Source organism: Typopeltis vanoorti, chromosome 1, assembly GCF_054136105.1.
Source record: "Typopeltis vanoorti isolate ZY-2024b chromosome 1, IOZ_Tvanoo_1.0, whole genome shotgun sequence".
In the NCBI taxonomy this organism is placed as follows: Eukaryota; Metazoa; Arthropoda; class Arachnida; order Uropygi; family Thelyphonidae; genus Typopeltis; species Typopeltis vanoorti.
The window spans coordinates 112704085-112729483 of NC_143549.1; the positions used below are offsets into that span (position 1 = coordinate 112704085).

The 25399-nt window shown below is 35.7% G+C and overlaps 1 protein-coding gene across 2 annotated transcripts in view; it reads left to right on the plus strand.

Annotated features, from left to right (window-relative positions):
- Positions 1-25399, plus strand: part of PCB (Pyruvate carboxylase) — a 553291-nt gene that overhangs the window by 81975 nt on the left and 445917 nt on the right. For both annotated transcript variants that reach the window (XM_090392830.1, XM_090392839.1), the window contains one exon: positions 4696-4880. In XM_090392830.1, the coding sequence (XP_090248956.1) occupies positions 4696-4880 (185 nt within the window). The remainder of the gene's footprint in view (positions 1-4695; positions 4881-25399) is intronic.

A 25399-nucleotide genomic window follows, 5' to 3' on the forward strand; every position in this document is an offset into this window, starting at 1 on the left:
AACAAGAAGAAATAAATACAACAGAAACAAAAATTGAAATAACAGAAATTGAAGATGCAATTAAACAACCAGACATTGCTACAAAAAAATGGATACTCTGGTATCCACTGAAAGTAAATTAAACTTACCAACTGACCCTAACATATCAGACATATTGAATATTTTGCCAGAGGAAGAGATGGACACCGGACATCCATACTTCCCAAAAAAATTGATAAATATAAACCCGAAGATAAGCCCTCAAACTCCCAAAACCAGACAAATCTATAAAGCCAAAACAATAGGAAAATTTTTACAATGAAACTGTCTTGGATTTCACCAACATATCGATGATATTAAGATTTTGTTACAGAAATGCAAACCTTTCTGTGTCTGTCTACAAGAAATGTACTTAAGACCCAATAAAGACCCTACCGTTAGGAATTTCACTGTTGTATGCAAGGACAGAACTGGAGGTGGTCATGGAGGAGTAGCTATCCTAGTGGGCAGTCATATTCCATTCCATCATGTCCAAATTAATACTGCTCTGGAAGCTGTAGCGATTTGCCTCTCTTTGGGATTTCTTTTTTACAGTATGTTCAATTTATTTACCATTGAGTGCTGAGTTAAATGAAATTAATCTTGAAAATCTTATCTTGCAGCTGCCTGAACCCATACTTTTGATGGGTGACTTTAATGGTCACAATACTCTGTGGGATAGTGCCAACACTAATAGACAAGGTCGAATCGTTGAAAGAATCCTTGATAATAATGACCTCTCCCTTTTGAACAATAGACTCAATACTTTCTTCCGTATGCCTACCCACTCATATTCTTCAATTGGTCTTACAATCTGCTCCCTTCCATTCTTCCACGGCTCACGTGGGTTGTTGAAGAGAACATATATGGAAGTGATCACTTTCCTGTTCTTTGCACAATGTCTTCACAGGAACCATGTTCACCCACACAGATATCCATATGGAAAATAGACAAGGCTGACTGGAACACTTTTTCTCATCTTTGAAAATTTAATGCTGATACCATCAGTCAAACACCTATCAACGAAGCAGTAAGGTATACAACATTGGTTTCTACTCTATCCAATGCCATGGTGGAATCCAGAATGCCAGACAGCCAAAAAAGATCAACACAGAGCATAGGCTATATTTCATAGATACCTACCACATAAAACTTAAAAGCTTTTAAATGTGCCCAGGCCAGAGCACATTATGTGAGACATCAGAGTCAAAAACAATCGTGGATCCAATTTACTACATCAATTAATCAAATGACCAGTCCAAAAAAAATTGTATGAGATAAGATCTGGAAAATGAAAGGTAGATATAGACCACACCGTTTGTCTATCTTAGACCATAATGGAAGTGTTAATGCAGATTCCAAAGCTATTGCAGATACTTTGGGAGAAACTTTTGCCAGGAACAGCAACAGCTTCATATGCTCCTGAATTTTTAATACTGAAAAAGCAGCAAGAGAAACAAAGGCTAAATAAATACCAATGTTCTTGAGCCATACGACGAACTTTTGTTATCAGCTATTTGTTATGGAGGAACTAAAAAGAGCTCTTCTGCAGTCTCACCCTAGTGCAGTAGGGCCTGATGACATCCATTATGAAATGATAAAACATCTACCATCATCTTCTATGGATCTCCTTCTCTTAACATACAACAGATTACTTGCAGAGGAAGAATTTCTAAATTCTTGGCATAAGACAATTGTGATTGCTATCCCAAAATCAGGAAAGGATCCAACACAAGCAAATAATTACCGACCTGTTGCTCTGGCCAGCTGTCTTTATAAGATACTAGAGAAAATGGTTAATGCCAGACTTCTCTGGTATTTAGAAAACAACAGTCTTCTCTCCAGTACACAATGTGGTTTCTGTAGACATCATTCAACTTTAGACCATTTGGTTCATTTAGAAACGTGTATAAATGATGCATTTCTGAAGCAAGATCATCTTGTTTCAGTTTTCTTTGACATGGAAAAAGCTTTTGACACAGCCTGGAGATATAGCATATTAAAAGACTTCTATAACCTGGGTCTCAAAGGACATCTTCATAATAAATGCCTGTATTTATTAAAAACTTTCTGTCCAGATGAACTTTCAAGTCAACGTGGGAAGTATGCTATCTCAACCATATCATCAAGAACAGGGTGTTCCCCAATGTTCTGTCTTAAGTGTGACACTTTTTGCTATTAAAGTTAACTCAGTCACTGAACAGCTTCCTCCCACTGTAGACAATGCTCTATATGTTGATGACTTCATAATTTACTGTCACTCTCATAATGTGAGGGTAATTGAAAGACAACTTCAGCAAGCAACTGATCATGTTTCTCTGTGGGCTCTTATTAATAAGTTTAGGTTTTCAACAGAAAAAAGTCTGTGTACATTTCTGTCGAAAACACAGTCATCACCCAGATCTTGAATTAAGAATGGGATGAACTGTTTTTCCAGTAGCTACAGAAGCTAAGCTATTATGACTCATCTTTGATGGAAAACTTACATTTGTAGCACATATTCATCAACTAAGAGAAAAGTGCAGGAGAGTGTTGAACCTCCTTCACACTCAATCCTCTATTGAGTGGGGTGCTGATTGATCTTCATTGCTCCATCTTTATTGTGCACTTATACGTTCAAAGTTTGATTATGGGTCTCAAGTCTGTGATTCTGCAAGACAGTAACCTGCGAAAGTTGGATTCCATTCATTATCAGGGTATACCGATAGCTACTGGTGCCTTTCGCACATCACCCACTCAAAGTCTTCATGTTGAAGCAAATGAACTGGCTCTATCACTTTGGAAACAGTTGTCTCTTAATTATGCCCTAAAGATAGTCTCTACCAGATCATCCTACATGGACTAGTCTCTCTTCTCTCTCTGTGTTGGGAAGCTCAATATCACACACTTCAGACTGCCATATGTCTTTTTGGTATGCGTGTTAAAGAGCCTGTGCAAGCTGTTGGTATGAGTGTTGACAGCATTGCCCCCCCTTTGTCTGTACTCTTCCTCCTATGCATAAATAGCTTTCTGACTTCAAGTCCTATTCATAGTTTTGCTGGTGACAATATACTCCATTCCTCTTCTTCATTCATCTAACCTATAGCACTGAAGTCCATTGAGCATAACTTCTGCATTCTACTTGCATGTCCAGATGTTACCATCATAGCATCACCCAATGATACATCTGATTTCCATACATCATTCTTCTGCTCCAACTCCTGCATAGAATATGAAGGCAAATTGCCCTCCACTATATAAAAAACAGCTCACTGTTCTTCATCAAATAGCTTAGACGCTGTCTTTTACTTCTTGATGACCCCTTTCTCTGATGTCCTCAAAACATGCCCCAGAATTAATCCATCCTCTATAGTCATTAATTCTCATCTGGCATAAATGCTATGGAAGTAAGCACGTATTCAGCATTTCCAGAAAAAAAAAAAAAATCGGACTTATCGCATCACTTCCATCTCTGTCAATTTCAAAAGTAGAGACATCTCCAGGTAATCAACAGCCATCTCCACTGTCCTAGAAGCCTTTAATTGGAAGCACTGATATGGTTTCTCCAACTCTTAAACGATAATGAATTTTTTAGTCAGCATTGTCCACTTTGAGACATAGGTCATGGTAAAGTTTGAAGAAGCTAAGTGGTCACTCTTGACATATCCAGCATATTTCATTGGATCTGACATAAAGACTCTTAACTGCCTTCTTTTGATTTGTCTTCCATCCTACATAATTGAGTTGCCAGTTTCCTGACAGGTAGCCTGTCACTACATACCATGGTGGATGTCCTGCTCTCTTCAGATTTTCTTACCTGTGCCAGTTGATTCCATGAGGGGTCTGTGACCTCTATTTTTTGGGAGTTTGTTGTAGTGAGTAAATAGATCGTAACACCAGCCCACTGAAATGAAGAATGGCTCTAAAGAAATAGGTATTTTGAATTGTTGACTAGACCAACAACTGTATACATCTTAAAGGATTATTGGTGAGGAAGAAATGACCATTTGGATAGTAGTTATTATAATGATAATATGAAATCATTTTTTGGGCAGAAAAAATATCAAACTTAGTAGAATATCAGAATAGAGGTATACACAAATTCTGTTTTTGAGATGGTGATTTTTTGTAATATGTAATACTTACTGACTCATGTCAATTCACATTCTGTGATAAACACTGTTATGAAAATATTTTACTATTTAATATTTTAAGATTTTTAGATCTAAAGTTAATCACTTGGAGTGGACTTTTTAAAAAAATATTTCACTTTCATTGAAACAATGCCCTGTGAAATTTGTGAGATACTTTTTATGTGAAAATTTCTCTTTTTTCTTGTGAATACACATGCTTAAGAGGTTTCTTATTTACTCACTGTTCTTAATAACTTATCTAGTATTAGAAGGTGGTATTTCTGTAGATTAATAATGTGACATATTTAGGGTGTACTTAGTGAGGTGCAGAAAGTTTAAAGGTTCACTGATTTCAGTTAATGTATGTTAATGATTTTCGTATCAATTTTTAACTTTTTCCATGTATGGAATCATTGTAAAATAAAAGGGAAAAAAACCGTTATGGAAAATGCTAGTTTAGTTTCATGCAAAACTTCATTATTATTATTATTTTTTTTTTGTGACTTGCGTTATCTGGTTAAAGATAAAATTATGTTTGATGCAGTATTAGTTAATCTTGTTTCAGGTGAGATTGCCATTAGAGTTTTTCGAGCATGTACAGAATTGGGAATTCGTTCTGTAGCAGTTTATTCAGAACAGGACAAAATGCATATGCATAGGCAGAAAGCAGATGAATCATATTTAATTGGTAAAGGTTTACCACCTGTTCAAGCTTATTTAAATATTCCAGAGATCATAAAAATTGCAAAGGTAAATATAATTAAATAAAAAAATTTCAGTTAGTAATAAGTGTTGGGTGTTACTTTGTGTGCTTACTAGTTGACTTAGTATCTTTTTAATAAAACATTTACTATAGTTTTTGAAATAAAGACTGTGCTGTTGATCGTCCATTACACTTACTGTAATGGAAGATCAACAGTGAATCTAGAAGAAAAAATATGCACTCCTATTAGTGGCAGCTCATCCATAAAGGCTACAGCCCCTCCAATATAAAATGAAAGTTCCTGTTTTATTATCACTGTTCTTAAATTTTATATATTTATTTAAAAACCGTTATTTTCTTGTTTGTTATTGTTATTATTATGGAACACCTCCAGGGAGTCCAAAGACTCATTGAGGGAGGGTACCTACTCTACAACTCTGTCTCCACCACTCCAATACTATAGTTTTTGAAATAAAGACCGTGCTGTTGATTGTCTATTACATTAACTGTAATGGAAGATCAACAATTTGTAATACAATACCGTTCGATAATATTTTACATAATTCACTTTGTAGCAATAGTTGTATTTTGCAATAGTGTGGGCTAGGGCTAGTATCAGTACTGGCTAGTATACTCGATGCTGGAGCTGCATTCAATGCAGACCACACCAAACCGCTACCTAGTGGGGGTATCGCATGATTTACGTGCAGTTTGGGCTGGTAGCATTGCAACCCAAGATACGTTACTACTACACAAGCACAAACAACAGAAATTTATATCGTTATCATAAGTAAATATTCTGCAGTTTTTCTATTTAATTCTAGCATTTAATTTCTATCTTTATAGAAATGAACAAAGAGAAGAATTCTATTAAATATTGTTAAATTCTGTTATTTTAGTTTTATTAATGATATAATTTTTTCAATTCACATTGATTTTTTTTTTACTTTTATTACTATAGCCCCACCACTACAAATTCTTACGAGCCACCACTGACTCTTATATAACTGATTCTCAGAAGTAACCATTTGGGATAATAACTACTGCCATCCCTTGCAACATAGCTTCAGACTAGTTAATCACAATTGGAGGTATATTGAAGCAACAAAAAGCTCTTCCTTGATGCTTACCTTTTTAATTTTTATCCTGATTATCTGAGTGAATATTATCTCTGTCTCTACCTCTCAGATTTGTGTTTATGCTGAAATTCTTGAGTTTTGGTATAAAGAACACAGTTATGAGATGAAAAAAATTTATTAGTATAATGCATCTCTACTAGTTTAATGTACCATTTTGTATTGGAGAGACTTTTTTAGCTACACGTTAAATTACAAGAGACTTGCTATATCATTGTATCAGGAATTTAATCAGTGGTCAAAAAATTGTTTAACATTGGATGTGTGATGTCATAAATATTTAGTTGGAACTATCACATTTCAAAATACATCTCAAAGTTTATCTTCCACAATTTTTCTTATCCTCTTCTCAAGTATGCTTGCATAAGTTTTACCCTGGCACATAAGACTTATGTAACCATACTTGAGAAGCAGATGTTCTGGCCTCAGTAGGTATGAACACTGAATAGGGAAAGTCCTGTATAATTCTCACGATGTTTTATTTCTCTTTTTATAGATAGATGCTATGAAAGCTCTACTCTAGTCATCACCTGAAATTTGACCCTCTGATCAGGCTTTCTGAATTACACAGTGTAACTACTGTCACTTTTATTCCTTAGCATTTGGGGTAGAATATCATAAACTGCAACTGCCTTGCCACATTTTAGGTTTCTGCTGGCTATTTCTTCCTTATGTAGTATTTATAAATACACTGGTATCCAAAAGCTAAGGACTAACTACAATTTTACTTTTATATGAAAAAGTTTTCATGACTACAGCCAAATGTGGCCATAAATTTATTGCCAGTCTACTAATAAATTATGTTACACAAAAAATGCATTATAAATTTCATACAAGAAAATTGCAATTTCCAAATTCCAAATTCCAAAATAAAAAATGATGGTACAACATGACAAAATTTCATGCCGGCTGGGGCGTCGCCCGGTTAAACAAGGCCCCCGTTGTTTTTGCTAGGGAACCAGGGCGAACAGCGAAAAGTCAGCTACTGGAACAAATCTGAAAACAAACCCTAACTCAACATCACCAGAGTTAAAGATCGGTACTATCAACGTAAGAAGCCTGAATGGCAAAGAAATGGAGCTAGCCGAGGAATTAGATAAGTACCAGATCGACATAATAGGGGTGACTGAAACAAAAAAGACCAAAACTGGTGAGATCTTTCTGAGCAATAAATACAAAATGTTATATTCAGGCAATAACAATCAAGGAAAAGAAGGAGTAGCCATAGTATTCAACACAAAATACGAGGCTAATCTTCTTGAATGGCAGTCAGTCTCAAGTAGAGTAATGTGGGCAAATATGAGAATGGGGAACTGGACAATGAGACTTATTTGTGCCTATGGTCCCACAGAAGGCTCTACTAAGGTAGAAGTGGAGGAATTTTTTGAGGCTTTAGAAAAAGCAACTGACACAATGAAAAAGGAAAAGTTGGTCCTTGTTGGGGATCTAAATAGTAGAGTAGGAAATGATTGTGAGACATACAAAAATATTTTGGGAAAATTTGGAGAAAAGAGCAAAGCTAATAATAATGGCAAATATCTGTTGGATTTCTGCTCAGGACATGAACTGGTTATTACTAACACCATGTTCCAACATAAAAATGTGCACAAATTCACATGGAGAGAAGAGGCTAGGAATAAGAAAAGTCTCATTGACTATGTTATTGTTGATAGTGATGTTTTCTCCCTGGTGCAGGACACCAGAGTGTACAGAGGATTTGAAATTGGAAGTGATCACTATTTAGTCTTGAGCAGGATAAAATTGAATTTCATATTGAAAAGAATAATGTGTAAGAAAGTTTTAAAGCGAATAAAAGTTGAGCAGCTCCCAGATGTAAACTGTAGACTAAAATACAGAAATATTATTGAAAAGAAAATGAAAGAGTTTGAGAATAGGAATCAAACCTTGGAGATTCAGTGGCAAACTCTGAAGGAAACATTGATTGATTCTGCCAGAGAGGCATGTGGTGAGGTTGTGTGCAAAGATAAAAAAATCAGAACTCCCTGGTGGACACAGGAAGTTAAAGAGGCAGTGAAGGAAAAGAAGAAAGCATATCAAAAGTTCCTGGCAAATAAGTCAGCTTTTACTCTTACAGAATACAGAGACAAATGTAAGAAAGCTAAACAGTGTGTAAAACTAGCTAAACAAAAGTCATGGGAGGACTTTGGCAAGAATATAGAAAATAAATATCAAGAAGGTGGCAAAATATTCTGGAGGTTGTTGAAGAAGCTTAGGAATGGAGGAAAGAGTGCTGTAAAAGGAATTAGAGATGATAAAGGTGAAATGAAAACAGGAGAAAAAGATATCCTTGAAGTATGGAGTAATTACTTTGAAAAACTGCTAAATGAAACAAGCAGTGATGACAGCACAGTGATAAAAAACACTGACCAGGCATGCAGTCAGGAATACATATCCATACTTGAAGTAGAAAAAGCCATCAAAGGCTTGAAATGTGGAAAGGCAGCAGGAGTAGATGATATTCGGCCAGAAATGCTGAAGTATGGTGGTATAAGAGTCTTACAGTGGCTGCACTGCATAGTTCAGAAAGCCTGGACAGAGGGACGAATTCCTGATGATTGGAGTAGAGCTCTCATAGTACCCATATATAAAAAGGGAAATAAAACTGAATGTGAGAATTACAGAGGTATTTCCCTACTGAGTGTTCCTGGCAAGATCTATGCAAGTATACTTGAGAAACGGTTGAGAAGAATTGTGGAAGAAAAGCTTGGTGAAGAACAAGCTGGATTCAGGCCAAATAGAGGCTGTCAGGATCAGATCTTCACTTTACGACAAATAGTCGAGAAAGCATGGGAATATAACAAAGATCTGTATTTAAGTTTTGTTGATTTGGAAAAGGCATATGACAAGGTGCCAAGAGACAAGCTATTCAATACGCTGCAGTTATATGGTGTCAATGGGGCATTATATCAAGCAATACTTAGTCTGTATTTGAGTTGTGAGTCAGCAGTTAGAATTGAAGGAAGTACAGGAAGATGGTTTAATGTTAAATCTGGTGTGAGACAAGGATGTACATTATCCCCTCTGTTATTCATTATCTATATGGATCACATTATTAAGGAATGTGGTATTAAACCTGATATCAAAATTGGAGATGTTAATGTCAGCTCTTTGCTTTATGCGGATGATGTTATACTTCTAAATAAATCCGCTACAAGTCTGCAAGATTCTCTGACTAAATTGAATAGCTGTTGTAATAGATATGGTATGAAGGTCAGCAATAAAAAGACAAAGACAATGAAAATAGGCAGAATCATTGAAAATGTCAACTGTGTTGTGAATGGAGAACCTGTGGAACAAGTGAAACATTTTAGCTACTTAGGCACAATTTTTACTGAAGATGGTAAATTAAATATAGAAATAGACAACAGAATCAGCAAAGCTGGTATCATGGGAAGTCAATTGAATAAATTCATATGGAATAAGAAAGAAATTAGTCGGAACACTAAATTAGCTGTATACAAAACTGTGTTCAAACCAATTTTAACTTATGGATCTGAGAGCTGGGTCAGAAGTAAAACACTTGACCAAAGACTAGAGACCGCAGATATGAGAGTCCTGAGAAAGATTAGAGGCGTGAACAGATGGCATCAATGGCAATATCATATTAAAAATGAGGATATTAGGAAAGAACTTGACATTGTCAGCATCCAGGAATGTGTTAGCAGAGCTAATCTCAGATGGTATGGTCACTTAAATAGAATGGGAGAGGAAAGATTAGCAAAACAAGTGTTCTCTGCCAGGTTGGCAGGAAAACGACCCAGAGGAAGACCAAGATATAGGTGGATTGATACGGTACAAAGTGCCTTAGACGATAGAAATATAAGATCTGATAATGTTGGAGTCTTGACAAGTAACAGACTGATTTGGAGGAAAATTGTAGATAGGAAGTTAGTAATGATGTAATTTTTTCATGTAGTACTGTCATATCCTGTACACCCCTTGAGGGTACATGGCAGGAATTTGATGATGATGATGATGATGAAAATTGCAATACATTTTTTGCAATAGTTACAAATTTCCTAAGGAATTAACGTACAGTTTACAAAAAACTATACGAAGAGACATTTTAGTATGGAATATGTCTACCCTCAACTGCAATGCAGTTCTCACAATGTCATTACATGCTTAGCACCAAGTGATTTAGGAGTTCTTGAGAAAAACTGGCCCACTCCTCCTCCTTCAGAACAAGGAGGAGGCCTTGTTTGTTTTCTTGGGAACGTTGAGCAGCAATGCATCTCCCTATTGCTTCCCAGATGCGTTCTATGGATTTAAGATCTGGGAGATAACTCACCTTGATTAATATCTTCAGGCTCCAGAACTATCTCCACTGCTTGTGTACAACGTGGTTTAGCATTGTCATCCATAAAAATGAATTCTTCACCTACAGTACCACAGAACAATTGAACATGACCTTGAAGAATTTCATTGCAATATTGTTCACCAGTCATAATCCCTTTTTCCAGCACTTGTAGCTCAGTGCATCCATTAAGCATAATGCCTCCCCACACCATGACTTCAGCACCACTGTCTTTACCTTTCAAGAACATTCTCGCGATGGTAAACAGTACCACTTTCATCTCAGATCAAGTGTCATTTACAATTGTAGGAAAGACTAAAACAGACTCTCATCTGTAAAGAGTACATTAATGCATTGGTGTCTTGTCCAATTTTTATGGATACACTACTACTATAAACATGCTCTACGATGAGCTGTGGACTCAGAGTACAGGTCTTCAGGTGTCTAGGTCTACTTGTTGCAGACGTCTTGCCACTGTTTGCCAAAATAACTACATCTGTGCTTGAATGAAGCCAACTTCCAAGCTGACCTGCCATGGTTTGTAGATTATATTTTGCTGTTATAACCAAAAATCTGTCTTCATGCTTCATGGTAGAGCAAGGACAACTTCTTAGCAAGTGCATGGAACACATTCTATTGGTTTGAAATGCTGTCCAGAGCCTGGATACAATGTCATGAGAGATTCCAAACTCTCTGGCAATATCAGTAATTCTGTGGCCTTTTTCAGGCTTTCCAATAAATCTTCCCCATGTGAAATCATCTAGATGTCTTTGAGACATTACAAGACCTCTAAGTTTGTGACTTTATTCTTTCACAAAAAAAGTGAACTGTGTTTTTCAAACACAGTTCACTTAGCACATCCTTTTATCTTGTTAGTGCTATCACGTGACCCCTTTGCATGCTATTTGGAAATTTTAATATGTACCCAATTTCTACTTGAAATCAGATTATACAAATCTGATTTCGAGTAGAAATTGGTTTATACAAATTGTTTTATACAAATTTGCCACAAGCTGATTTGTCTGAATTTGCAGTTGTAATCTTCAGAAGTAGTGTTTGTCCTTTGGTTTTGGACACCAGTGTAATATTCCTGCTTGCAGTCAGGAATATTACAAGTGTTTTACAAGGCATTAGAGAGGGCAGTTGACTCAATGAAAATGGAAAAGTTTGCTCCTCGTTGGAGATCTAAACAGCAGAGTAGGAAATAATTACCAAATCGTAATATTTGGAGAAAAGAGCAAAACTAATAATAGTGGTAAGTGCTTTCAGGATTTCTCTTCAGGACACTGATTAGTTATTACTAATGTCATGTTACAACATAAAAATGTGCACAAATTCACATGGAGAGAAGATGCAAGAAATAAATTTCATTATTGTTCAGAGCAATGCTTTCACACTAGTTCAGGACAGAGAAGAGTATATGGAGGATTTGAAATTGTAAGTGATCACTATTTAGTTTTTGAGCATGATAAAATTTAATTTTCTATTGAAAAGAAGAGTGGATAAGAAAGTTATAAAATGAATAATTTGAACAGCTCTCGGAGGTGAACTTTAGACTCAAATACACAAATATTATTCAAGAAAAAATGAAAGATTGAAAACAAGAACCTTGGTGTCTCACTGGCAGACACTGAAAAAAATATTGATTCAGCTAGGGAGGTAAGTGCTGAGGTGTGCAAAGAAAGCGACAGTCAAGGAAAAGAAGAAAGTGTGTTGAAACTTCTTGGCAAGTAAGTTAGCTTGTGCTCTTAGAGCATACAACAGAAGAAAAAAAAATGTAAGAAAGCAAAGCACTCTATAAAACCAGCTAAACAAAAGTCATGGGAAGACTTTGGTAAGAACATAGAAAATAAATATCAGAAATTTGGCAAAATATTCTGGCAGCTATGGAAAAAGGTTAGAAATAGAGGGACAGATAATAAAGGTGATGTGATAATTGAAACTAGATATTATAGATGTCTGCAGTAATTGCTTTGAAACAAGCAGTGACAACACATCGATAGAAAACATTTGACAGGAATGTAAAACTTGAAATTTGGAAGGCAGTTCAAGTTGATGATATTTGACCAGAAATTCAGATACAAGGTATAAAAGTTTTACATTGGCTATGCTGCATAATAAAGAAGACCTGCTCAGAGGATTGGAGCAAAGCTCTCTCATCTATAAAAACAGAAATAAAACTGGATGTGAGAAATTTCCATACTGAGCGTGCCTAGTAAGATTTATGCAACTATGGCTAAGAATAATTGTGAAAGGGAAGTTTGGAGAAGAACAAGCTGGATTCAGTCCATATATCCACTGTGACATACCCTTTCCAGAGAGCACCTAACCTAGAATCGCTCAACTTTGATCTTCTTTGGTTGAAAATATCCCTCTCCCACTTGGTCTTAATTCATCTGCTTTCTCTAACGCTCTCTTAATACCACCAACCACTCTGAGCTCATTGATTTTTTCCAGTCCCACTCTCCTAACCGTGAAATCGTCCTCCTAGGTGATTTTAATGTCCATAACACCAACTGGCTTTCCTCTTCCAGTTGTACAGATCCTGCAGGCAGAGATGCTGAAACATTTGCCATCACTAGCGACCTTACACAAATTGTTCACAAGCCAACCAGAAAATGAGATACCCCAGAATCGCTCCCCAAATACCCTCAATCTCTACCATACCAATGACCCTTCCAAATATGCAGCAAATGTAGTGAGACCCCTGTGTAATTCTGACCACAACGTAGTGCTTATCATAGTGCCCCATGCAACAGTGCTTACACAGTCACACTCACACAAGAGTAGTTTGGCATTATAACAGTGCCAAATGTGACAGCCTCCGAGACGACTATGCTTCATTCCCATAGTTGGACTATTGTTTCTGGTCTTCCAATCCAAACATATGCAACGAACATATCACCAAAGTAATCCTCACTAGCATGAAAATATACATTCCCCACACTTCTCTGAACTGCCATCCCCTATCTAAACCCTGGTTCTCCAAAAGATGTGCCAAGGCTGTACAAATGAAAAATAAGGCATACCACAACTGGGTCAAATTAAGAACTCCATCTTCCTTCATTGGCTATACTGAAGCCTGAAACAGATGGAAGAAAATTATCAATGCTTCTAAAACAGAATTTGAATGGGCAAGCAGGAAACTTGCAGCATGTCAAACAGCAGTGCCTTTTGGTCTCTTGCCAAAGCAATTGGTCATAACTTTTGCCCTACAGCATTCCCACCTCTATCATACCCAGATGGCTCAATTGCAACATCACTCACAGAAAAAGCTAACCTCCTGGCTTCACACTTTGCCTCCAATGCACTCGTAATTGACAATGGCAAATGCCCTCCAGTCATTCTAACTGCACAATATACAATGCCCTCTGTATCCTTTTGCCAAAAAGAGATCATAAACCTGTTGTTTAAATTAGACACAAAAAAGTCTCCTGGTCCTGATGGTATTCCTCCAATTGTCCTGAAGGTCGGCGCACCAGAACTGACTCCTATCCTATGCTGTCTGTGCATACTCTCTTACTCCACTGGTGTGTGTGTATATATATATATATCCCAAAGCTTGGAAATTGGCCTATATTCAACCAATTCCTAAAAAAGGGTAACAAATTGCTACCATCTAACTACCACCCTATTACACCTCGCTTACCTCAGTCTCATCTAAAGTGATGGAGAAAACCATCAATTCTCAACAACTACTCTACCTTGAAGGAACCCAGCTATTAAGCGACCACCAATTCAGATTTCGTTGATGCCGAGAAATTCGGTGAATCCCAAGTGGTTGCACTCGATGTCTCTGAAGCCTTTGACTGTGTCTGGCACAAAGGCTTACTAAGCAAACTCCCATCATTTGGACTGTTTCAGGACTTCTGCAGATGGATTGTCAGTTTTCTGTCAGGATGCACATTATGTGTGATGGTAGATGGCTCCCTATCCTCTCACCATCCAACTAATGCTTGGGGTCCCACAAAGTTCAGTTCTCACACCGACCCCTCTTCCTTTTGTATATCAATGACCTACTTCAACTTACCTACAACCCAATACACAATTTTGCAGACAACAGGACATTGCACTACTCCCTTTCTTTTGATTAACCTTACTCCACACAACTCACCTCAACCTACAGAACAGCAAACACCACTGCCCTCAATTCAGACCTCCAATAGGGCTCAGATAACCCTGTCAACTTCAGTGCTAGTAAAACCCAGTTTGTCTTATTTCTCATAAAAAAGAAAAGAACCATTCTCTCCCAGTATTATTTTTGACAACACCCAAATTTCCAGACAATCTGAGATTTCTCTTCTTGGAATTGCCGTGACATCAAGCTTCTCCTGACATAAAGACATAACAACAGTTGCATCCTCAGCTTCTAAAAAAAAACTAGGATTTCTCTTTCGCTCAAGACGTTACTTCACCCCCTGAACAGCTGTTAACCTTATACAAATCACAAATCCACTCGGCTATCAAATACTGTTCTCACATTTGGAATGGGGCTCCTAAAAGCTTCCTCAAAATGCTTGACTCAATACAGAGGAGAGCAATTAGACTTACTCTCCTCATTTTCACATAGACGTTTAGTCTCTGCAATTTTTATATTCTATAAATATTTCCATGGGAAATGTTCATCTGAAACAGCATCAATAATTTCCCCCACTCTGTATTAAGCCCATTGGAACACATACAGCTGCTGCCTAACATCCTTTCACAGAATCCACAAAACAAGTTTCTTTTCCTCCTCCTTCATCCCTGTTACTGCTGTACTGTGGAACAGTCTTCCCCCTGATGTATTTCACAAGGAATACAATATGGAGGCTTTTAAATCGAATGTCAACAAGTTTCTCCTTTCCCAACCCACTACCCATATACGGTACTAAAGTACTATAGGTTGATCAGCCAACCTCTTGTATATGGGCCCAACATATATATATTAAAAAAAAAAAAAAAAAAAAAAAAAGTCCAAATTGAGGTAGAATCAGATTTTCACTTTCAGACAAACAGATAAGAAATCATGGAATATAGCAAGAATTTGTATTAAGCTTTATAGACCTGGAAAAGGCATATGAACAAGGTGTTAAGAGAAAAGCTATTCAAAATGCTATATTTACATGGTGTAAATGAGACATTATGTTAGGGAGTCTTTTTCTCTTCTCTCCTCATGATGGGTTGAGTTCCTCATGGTTAAGAGACTTCCATCCTCCCTTCTCTGTCCAAGCAGGCTCTTTCATGTGCCAGCAGTTTTGAAAGTCCAGTGCACTTCTAAGAATTTTATGCCATGTTATTCTTAGTTTTCCTGTGGGTCTTGTACCCTCATTAATGTCCTCAAATACCAGGCAAGGAAATCTGTCTAGTTCCATTTGCACAATGTGGTCAGACCAATGGAGTGGATGCTTTTTAACTGCATTAAGAATTGTTAAGTTAGGGATATTCAAATAATCTTGCAGTCCTTATGTATTAGTCTTATGAGCTGTGTTTATTTTTCTGAAGCATTTCATTTCAAAAGTCAACAGTTTCCTTTCTGTTTTTTTTTTTTAGGTCCAAGTTTCTGCCCCATAGAGAACTGTTGGTAGTATTATACGTTTTTGTATAATTTGATTTTTATAGTTGTAGGAATTTTGTTTTTCCAAATTTTATTAAGTTTATTATTCATCATTGAAATGTGGAAAGGCAGCTGAAGTAGATGATATTTGACTATCCATGCTACGAATAGCCTGTTTTATTGTTGCTATGTCATTTAAATCTGAAGCCAAATATGATCCTAGGTAACTAAAACCATTAACTTGTTCTATGATTTCCTAATTAAGTGTTATCTGTATATCTTCCAGGTGTCTTTCAATTTTATCTTTGTTTTACTTGAATTTGTAATTTATAATTTCTGCAGTTATCTGGTAATTTTACAAACTGGTATTATAACAGGCAGTGCAGTAACGAGGATATGAAGTGCCTGTGGCGAGTGTCTAACTTGCGCCCACCCCAACACAAAAATGACAAAAATTTTGAAAAATTTAAATGTAACAAGTTAAATTTTACTAAATGCAATATGTTAAATACTCCCTATTAATCCCATCAAAATGAGTTGCAGTGTGTTGCAGAATTTGTATGTCTAAAGCGGCCTATTGCCAAAATTTAAGAATACAATATAAAATAACGGACTTTTATATCTATTTATTTATTTTCATTTTTTACATTTTTCACGTTTTGTGCCCGTGGTGGGCGCCTCTTTCGCCACGCCCTTGTTATGGCACTGAGAACAGGTAACAGATTTGCTACCTATTATAATTACATCATCTGTGTATGTGATGTGTGATTGGTCTTCCATTGACTTTTACTCCTTTTGTTGTGCATAATGCTTCTTTAATGAGTTCTTAAATGAAAATGTTAAAAAGGCATGGAGAGAGGGCATCCTTGCATAACTCCCTGTTTGATTTCAAATTTTTTAGTTGTGATATTTTTATATTGAACTACTGTACTTGTATTCTGATAGTGGTTTGAAACAGATCTTAATTTTTCAGTCTATTTTTCTTTGTTAATATTTGAATAAGTTTTCCTCTATTGTTGGAATGAAATGCTTGTTTAAAATCTGCAAAACAGCAATAAACCTCCCCCCCCCCATACGGTTTTGGCCAGGCTATGAAGAATAAAGATATTGTCAATTGTTGACCTGTTTTTTCTAAAGCCGGCTTGTTATTCTTCTATTATCTGTTTGTAAATATTATTTAGATGATTTTGTATTATTTTTACAAAGATTTTTAATAGTCTAATTATAGGCCAGTTTGTCTGTCATCAGTAGTTAGTAAGATCTTGGAGAAAGTAGTGAGGAACCATATACAGCATTGGGCAGATGAGGGTAATGTTATCTGTGAGAGTCAACATGGATTTGTGAAGGGGTGCTCTTGTTTTAGCAATATGCTAGCCTTTTATGATAAAGTTACAAGAGCATTAGATGAGGGAAGGGCATATACTCCCATTTTCCTAGACTTGTCAAAGGCATTTGACAGGGTGCCACATGATAAGCTGATATTCAAGTTGCAGCACATGGGTCTGGATGTCAGATTGGTCAACTGGATTCAGGATTGGCTGTTCGATAGGTATCAGAGTTGTGTATGGTGGAGCAGTATCAAAGAGGCAGAAGGTTACAAGTGGTGTTCCACAAGGCTCAGTGCTGGGACCTATATTGTTTAACCTTTATATCAATGACATTGTCCGTGGGTTGCAAGGGGATATTCAGTTGTTTGCGGATGATACGAAGTTGGGAAGGGTTATTAGTAATAGTGAAGTTGTTGAAGCCCTGCAAGAGGATTTGAATGAGCTAGACAGATGGGCAAATGAATGGGGGGGTGTCAGTTTAATGCAGCAAATTGTAAGGTCTTGAGGTTTGGGAAACATCGATGGGACACTGCATACTCTATGGGAGGAGTTAAACTGGAGGAAGTAGGGGAGACAAGAGATCTGGGGGTTGATGATTGATAGAGAACTGAAATTTAGGGGACATATTGCAACGGTAGTGAGGGTAACACAGAGGATTGCTGCAATTATGAGAAGGACACTGACCTGCAGAGATAAAATGGTTATCATTCCGTTGTATAAGACTCTGATCAGACCACACTTAGACTATTGTTCTCAGATCTGGTCCCCAGGATTTGAAGGGGATAAATTAACCGTGGAAAGGGTACAAAGGTGGATAACAAAGATGGTGTCAGGACTGTACAATGTTAGTTATGAGGATCGACTGAGAGAGTGTGGACTGCAGAGTTTGGTGGATAGCAGGAGAGGTGATATGATAGAGACTTTTAAACTGTTGAGAGGTGGTTACAGGGTTGACACTAGGGAGTTCCTTTGCTTGGTTGAACAGCGGGAAGGAGTCATGACAAGGAGCCATCCCTGGAAGTTACGAAAAGAAACTGTGAGAAAGAGGGTGAGGAGTGGTTTCTTTGCATGGAGGGGTGGTTGAACCATGGAATTCATTGCCTGATGGAGTGGTGTGATCGAGAACAGTCAATGCGTTTAAGGAGTGGTATGATGGACTTTGGGTTTCCTAGGAGGGACCTCCCTCAATGAGTCTTGATAGACTTGTGTTTCTTAGAAAGGACCTCCCACGATGAGTCGAGTCTTTTGACTCCATGGAGGCCTGAATAATAATAGTGGCAAAGAAGAGGATTGGTCTATAATTATTACAATTTTGAACAGTACTTCCACAGTAAATGTTGGGCAGTACATGGTCTGTATTTGAGTTGTAAGTCAGCAGTTTGAATTGAAGGAGGTACAGGAAAATGGTTTGATGTTAAATCAGATATGAGACAAGGGTGTACATTATCTCGGATGTTATACATCATCTCTGTGGATCACATCATAAAGGAAAGTGGCATTAAACTTTATCAAAATTGGATATTACTTTATAGAGATGATGTTATACTCCTAAATAAGTGCAGGAATCCCTTATTAAATTGAATAAATACTGTAATAAGTTTGGTATGAAAATCAGTAATAAAAAGATGGTGATTATGAAAATAGATAAGAATATTAAAAACATCAACTGCATCCTGAATGGAGAATTTATAGCATAAGATAAGCATTTGAGATATTTAGGCATAATTTTTTAGTGAAGATGGCAAATTAAATATGGAGGTAGATAACAGAATTAGCAAAAGCTAGTATGCTCAGAAGTAATCTGATTAAATTTATATGGAATAAGAGAGAAATTAGTCAAAATATTGAACTAACTGTTTATTAAACAGTATTTAAGCCAATTTTAAATTAAGGATCTCTTAGCTGGGTTATAAATAACACTTGAGAAAGATTAGGAAATTGAACAGATGGCATCTGTGCCAGTATCATATTAAAAATGTGAAGATATTAGGATGGAATATGACATTGTTAACATTCAGGAATGTGTTAGCAGAGCTAATCTCAGATGGTATGGTCACCTAAACAGAATGGGAAAGGTTAGCAAAACAAGTGTTCTTTGGCAGAATGGCAGGGAAAACACTCAGAGCAAGACCAAGTTCTAACTGGTTTGATACAATAAAAAGTGCTATAGAAGACACATTTAAGGTCTGATAATATTGACATCTTGACAGATAACAGATTAATTTGGAAGAAAATTATCAATCATAAGTTAGTAATGATGTAACTTTTCATGTAGTACTATCATAATATCTTGTATCCCCCCTCCCTCACCCAAAAGGCACAGGTCTGGAATTTGATGATATGATGGAAATGTTGGATGATGACTATTTCCTCCTTGTCATTACAGTATTGACATTTGGCATGAGATCTCCAGTCTTCCTTCCTTAAACTGAAAACCACTCCATTGGACATGCTTTGTGAACACTGAAGTGACTCAAGTTATCAAACACAAAAACAGGTTTGCTGACTTGTGGCAGTTATTACCATGGCAGATCATGCATGGCAAGTCACTGAGTCACCTTGGAAAAGGATAACTCAGTAATTCAACTGTTATTACTTCTGCTGTTGCTTTCTTTCTACATCTATTCATGAATGTTATCATTTCATAATAATTTTTATTTTTACCTACTATGTAGTTGAGAGGAACTTTGAATTTTCTTTGTCTCTCTTGGCTTCTTTCTTCTTAGTCTGAATTTGTCTCCCTTAGTGTGCTAGTCAGTCCTTTTGTACTGCTCTTGAGTTAGGAGATTTCTTATATTATCTGCTTAATGATCTACTTGATTTATCTCCCCCCCCCATATCTGGGCATTGTCTGATGTTGCTTCACGCAGATGCCATACTTAATTTATTTGCTATGTACTGCTATTATCTTTCCTTGCAGTTTTAATGCTTGTATTGCTACAAAATATATACTCAGTTCATAATTACCTGCACAATTATATTCATTTATATTCTTTAATAACTTCAAGCTTGGCCATGTGGAAGCTGCTGAAAAATTACCAGTTTTGGTTATGGGGGCACACCCTCTGTCTTACTTTAGTTCTTAAAATAATTGAAGCTGCAGAACTTTCAAATATTAAAGACGAATAAACAAATATTATTTGAGAAGAAGCTGAGAGGATGGAAACAGTAATCAAATTTTAGAGAAAAGGATAAATTTGGTACATGAAATGTACCAAAATGTGTGGTGTTATGAACAGTTTTATCTTAACACAGAGCAATATAATTTATTTTCAGGTTAACAATTGCATTTAGAAAATGGTAGGATGTATTGGAGCATGGTTTGATAGTTGGGCATTATTACTACCCTAGTTATTTTTAACACGTTTGCTGCCATGCTCCTCGGGCATAGTTTGTTCCCGCACGCCAAGCACTTTCGCGTCTTCAAGGTCACTTGAAGACTACGAGTAATCTCGTAGCCGGCTTATCAGACAGAATTTTGTTTCATACACCAACTACGAGTAATCTTGTATCACCCCCACCCTACCCATATATTACATGCGCTGACGAATGTGTTTATTGTGTCTAGTCTCTAAAAACCTTGAGTTTCGCCATGACCAGTAAAAGAAAAGTTACTGATAAAGAATTAGAAGTTTACGCTAATATGAGCGATGATGAATTTAATGAATTCATCATCGCAAATGGAAGGATAAGAGGGAAGTTCTTTCCATTTCAAATATGCACAAATTTTAAATGGTTGAAGCAAAAAATCGGAATGGTAAAATTCAATTAAAACCAAATATCATTAGGGACTATAATTTGGGTATGTCAGGCATTGATCTTTCTGATCAAATGCTTTCTTATTATTCCCCCTTACGAAAGACAATTAGATGGCCAAAGAAATTGGCAATACGCATTCTTGATATATATATATATATATTCAAAATGCGCATAAATTTTATAATATAATTACTGGAAACGCAATGACTGCATTAAAATTTAGAGATCAATTTATCTCAGTTTTTGTTGGAATGGATAAGCTTACAGCATCACCAGCAGGATTCGGGATCTTCATTATTTGGAAATTTTACCACCTACAGAAAAAAATATTCGCCGACAAAGCCATGCCGAGTATGTACACGAAACAAACAACAATGCGAAACTTATTATTGTCCTGTTTGCCAGGAAAAACCACCATTGTGCGTGGAAAATTGTTTTAAAGTGTATCATTCGTAATTTGAATAAATTGGTTTTTATTTTATTGATTTTTATCAGTTTTAAATTGATTTACAAATTACATGTTATACTACGGATTAGCTCGCGCTTGGCATAGGAGGTTGGTAATCGACATATGAGTATATTCGTAGTTGGCTTCTGAGGCACATACATAATATACTATATTTTAGTTGAAATTATTTCCCTTCTATCAAGCCCCCAGATGTGCTCTCCACTTTATTCAGAATCCCAGGGTCCAAATTAAGGTGATTATACTAAGGGTTAACTCATGTTTGGCATAGGAGGTCGGTAAATCGACATACGAGTATACTCGTAGTTGGCTTGTGAAGCTCATATACGAACTACGAGTATACTCGTAGTTGGCAGCGAACGTGTTAACCTGTATAGACTAGATTATAATTTAGATCACTTTAAAAATTGAATAAACTTTATACTGAAATATGGGATATTCAAGTTATCTACTGTCAAGAAATGCTATTTTCTTATTAAATTAAAATTTGCTCTTAAATTGTCCTTATAAATTTAGTGTAAAAAATTAGCAGTAGAATGAAACTGTGAAAATAGACATGAGAGAAGCAAGCTATACCAATCTTCAGTAGTGAACCATGAAACAATTACATGTTTTAGCTATTTAAGTAGTTTTTAATGAAGATAGAAATTGACAATGGAAATAAGTAATGTTAGTCTGGGAAGCCAATTTTTATGAAATGAAAGAAATTAGAATAAAATACCAGTTAAAAAATATTTTAACAAAAGTTTGGTTTCAACACCATCTTATATAGTACAATTTCTTAAGGAACTAAAGTTGATTTAGAAAGTTTTAGGTTTCTGTGATTGTAAAGACATTCTTCAAAATTATTGTATAATTACCACATGGTGCTGAACTTAGATTTAAAAAAAAAAAAAAAAATCTTAGACAGCTTGACTATTTTAATGTGCCAACAGTGCATCATCAGGATCATGCTTATAAGTGTAATTAGCTAAACATAACTTATTACAGTAAGTAATAATAAAAAAAACAGAAAAAAACGATGAAAATACAGTGAACACATGAAAGCTGATGTACTAGCTGGTATTAACATGTGCTAAAACATGATGCATATCATTGCCGAGGTCTGTAAATGAGATTTTTGATGAATGAAGACCAAACTTAGTGCAGAATCATGTCTTTGGTATTATTGCATTCCATGGAGTGCTTCAGAAGCTTCTTTAAATTTTCTGACAAAACAGTTATGTTGAATAGGTAACATTTTTGTTTTTTTACCAGTTTTACCCCTCCCCTTTCATTGGTTGTAGTGTGAAAAGATAAACCAGGTCTGTTTTTTATTTTATTTTATTTTTTAAAATTTTTAACAACTTTAAAATGTTTGATATATAGATTTCTCTGGAATGCTGCACAAATAATGAATTTTAAAGCTTCTTGAGGGGAAGGTGAGGGAATTTGGAGGTTGCTAGAATATGGAGATCTTTTGTACTGGAGCGAAAGCAACTTTTATTTCATGACTTCGGAAAAATCCAAGAATTTTGTCAATAACAACATTGCAAATATAAGGAAGCATGACTGCACCTTTGCAGTCTTGCATAGCTATAAGTGTCTTAAGGGATGTTTTTGTTCCCATATATCCATTGAAGGAAAGAGGTATGGGTGAGGTAACAAAGCTCTTTATTTCTTTTCTTAATGTTGTTAGAGATATGTTCTGTTGTTGGATCGTAACTTCTTCTCAATCACGTTTTATAACTATATCAATCGAATATGAAGAAAATTTATATTATACTGTGGCACTCCATATGCAGAAATTGCAAGAGCAACTTAGATAAATCAACCTTCAACTGTATCAGGTTATCATAAGTTGATTTTAGGCCGAGGTTTTTTTTTTCTTAAAAAAGGTTCCTGCTGAGATTTGAATTATTTTAATGAGCGGTGCAATGAAACAATCAGGCAAATACAAGATTCAATTCAAACAAAATTATTTAATGCAGTGTCACATAAATTACATTAGAACACATTATTCCAACAGGGACATTACAATTAGACGAATACAAAGCTCTCATTAAGATTCTAGTATACTACTCAGCTGAGCTTAAACTTTATAATTAAAGATTATATTTAACAGATCTTATCCTTCTTGTTACAAAGGACTTCTATCATAACTTTACTCTGATCAAGGTTACATTTCAAAACATTTTAAATATCAAATCAGTTCAAGATATTCACAAAGAATACAACTCATGAACCATCAGGCATTCATTTGTAATTCTCTAAGCTCAGTCAATCGATTTTAGTTCTTGTAAGTTCAAGATTCCTAAATTACATCTAATAGGCTTCACAGTATTTGCGTTCAGTCAGTGAACACTTAATTTAATAATATAGTATTTATCACTTGAAGAGGGAAAAGTCTTAGCACATCACATTAAATCTTGACTCGCTGAATACAGCAACTAGGAATAATTTACTTTCGGCGGAATTAATTTTCGTTACTTCTCACTGAGTATAGTAAAGGTAATCTTACCAGGATATAGCTTCATCACATCATAAGGAGATCGAACAATAATTTTAAAGTCCTTGCTGACTTTTACTTTCTAGTAACACAAACTTTAAAGAATTTTCCACTTCCGTGACTGATTTATAGACTCAGGAGAATATAACCTTTATACACTTGGTTTAAATTATCTTCTTTTTCTTATACATATTATCCTATTTCCTGCACTATTCCACTGCTAGGTGTTAGGAAGTTTTGGTATAAATCCAACTCAGAAAAAGGTAAGATCCAAGCGAATCCCAGTCCTTTTAATTCCGTTTTCGGCACGTCAAAATTCCCCCCAGTCTCCACTTATCATCCTTCATACTCCCCTATTCGATTCTGTCTTTACTTTCGTTTTCATATCCACTCCTTCCTTTTTTCCCCGCCAATAACTGGTTCTCACCGGTTAGGCTCACATCAGACTTGTTTTTCCCTTTGTATATAGTAGTTCATGCTCCAACACGTGCTAGGAGAAATTTGCAGGTTTTCTCACAACAACCAATCAAATGATATCATAAAGAATCTTCTGGATATATTAAAATTACATACATTACAGTTTCTAATATTATTATTAAAAGAATAAAGCAAATAAAATAAAATGACACTTTAATATAGAGGCATTTCATGTCTGTAATATATTTAAAAATTACATAAATAAAATTAACTAACAAAACTAAAAAGGAATTCATGAATAACATTTTATAAGCAAGAGACTAACAAAATAAATTTAAATAAATTCTGCTTATGATATGGCAGGTCTTGTTAATTATGAATGAAATATTATTAATTATAAATATCTTCATTCACAATTTAACACTGTCTCTTAGTTTTGATTATTCTTAAATTCTGTGAGAGGCGATGGTGAGAACTAGCATGAGTTTTTATGCATACTGATAAGTCTTTTGAGACATTCTAGGAGAATGTCTGTTAAGACAATTCTGCCACTTCTCTGTTTGAATCTGGCCAGACAATGAAAATATCAAACTATTGCATCTGAATTTTAGGTTTTGATGATATTCTTCTGTGGATTGTATTTCAAGTATTTCATGATTAGGTTAGCCAGAAGTGGAGATAGAAATGACACCTGGACAGAGGATCATAGATATCAAAATTTTGTAGTCCTTACTGTGAGTTTTGATTAGGGAATTGAAAAAGATGGCAACAATTAGTAGAACCTTTTTAAAATTTGAATATACAGAATGGTTTAGAAGTAATATGGCAGTCAGAGAAATTACAAGAATTTTTATTAGAACATAATACATATGCAGTGTATATGCAGAACATAACATTTAATCATGTTGGTAACATCAAACAAATTAATAATCAAAATAATAAATTACAAAATAATAATGAAATAGTGATCATTGTTCCCAAACAGCACTGTTACCTTCTGGACCACCCTGTATATATCTGTATATATCAGGGAGGGTGGGGGATGAAAAGACTACATTAATATTTAAGAATGTGTAATCAGAGCACTAATCTAAGATGACTTGGCCATGACTTAAACA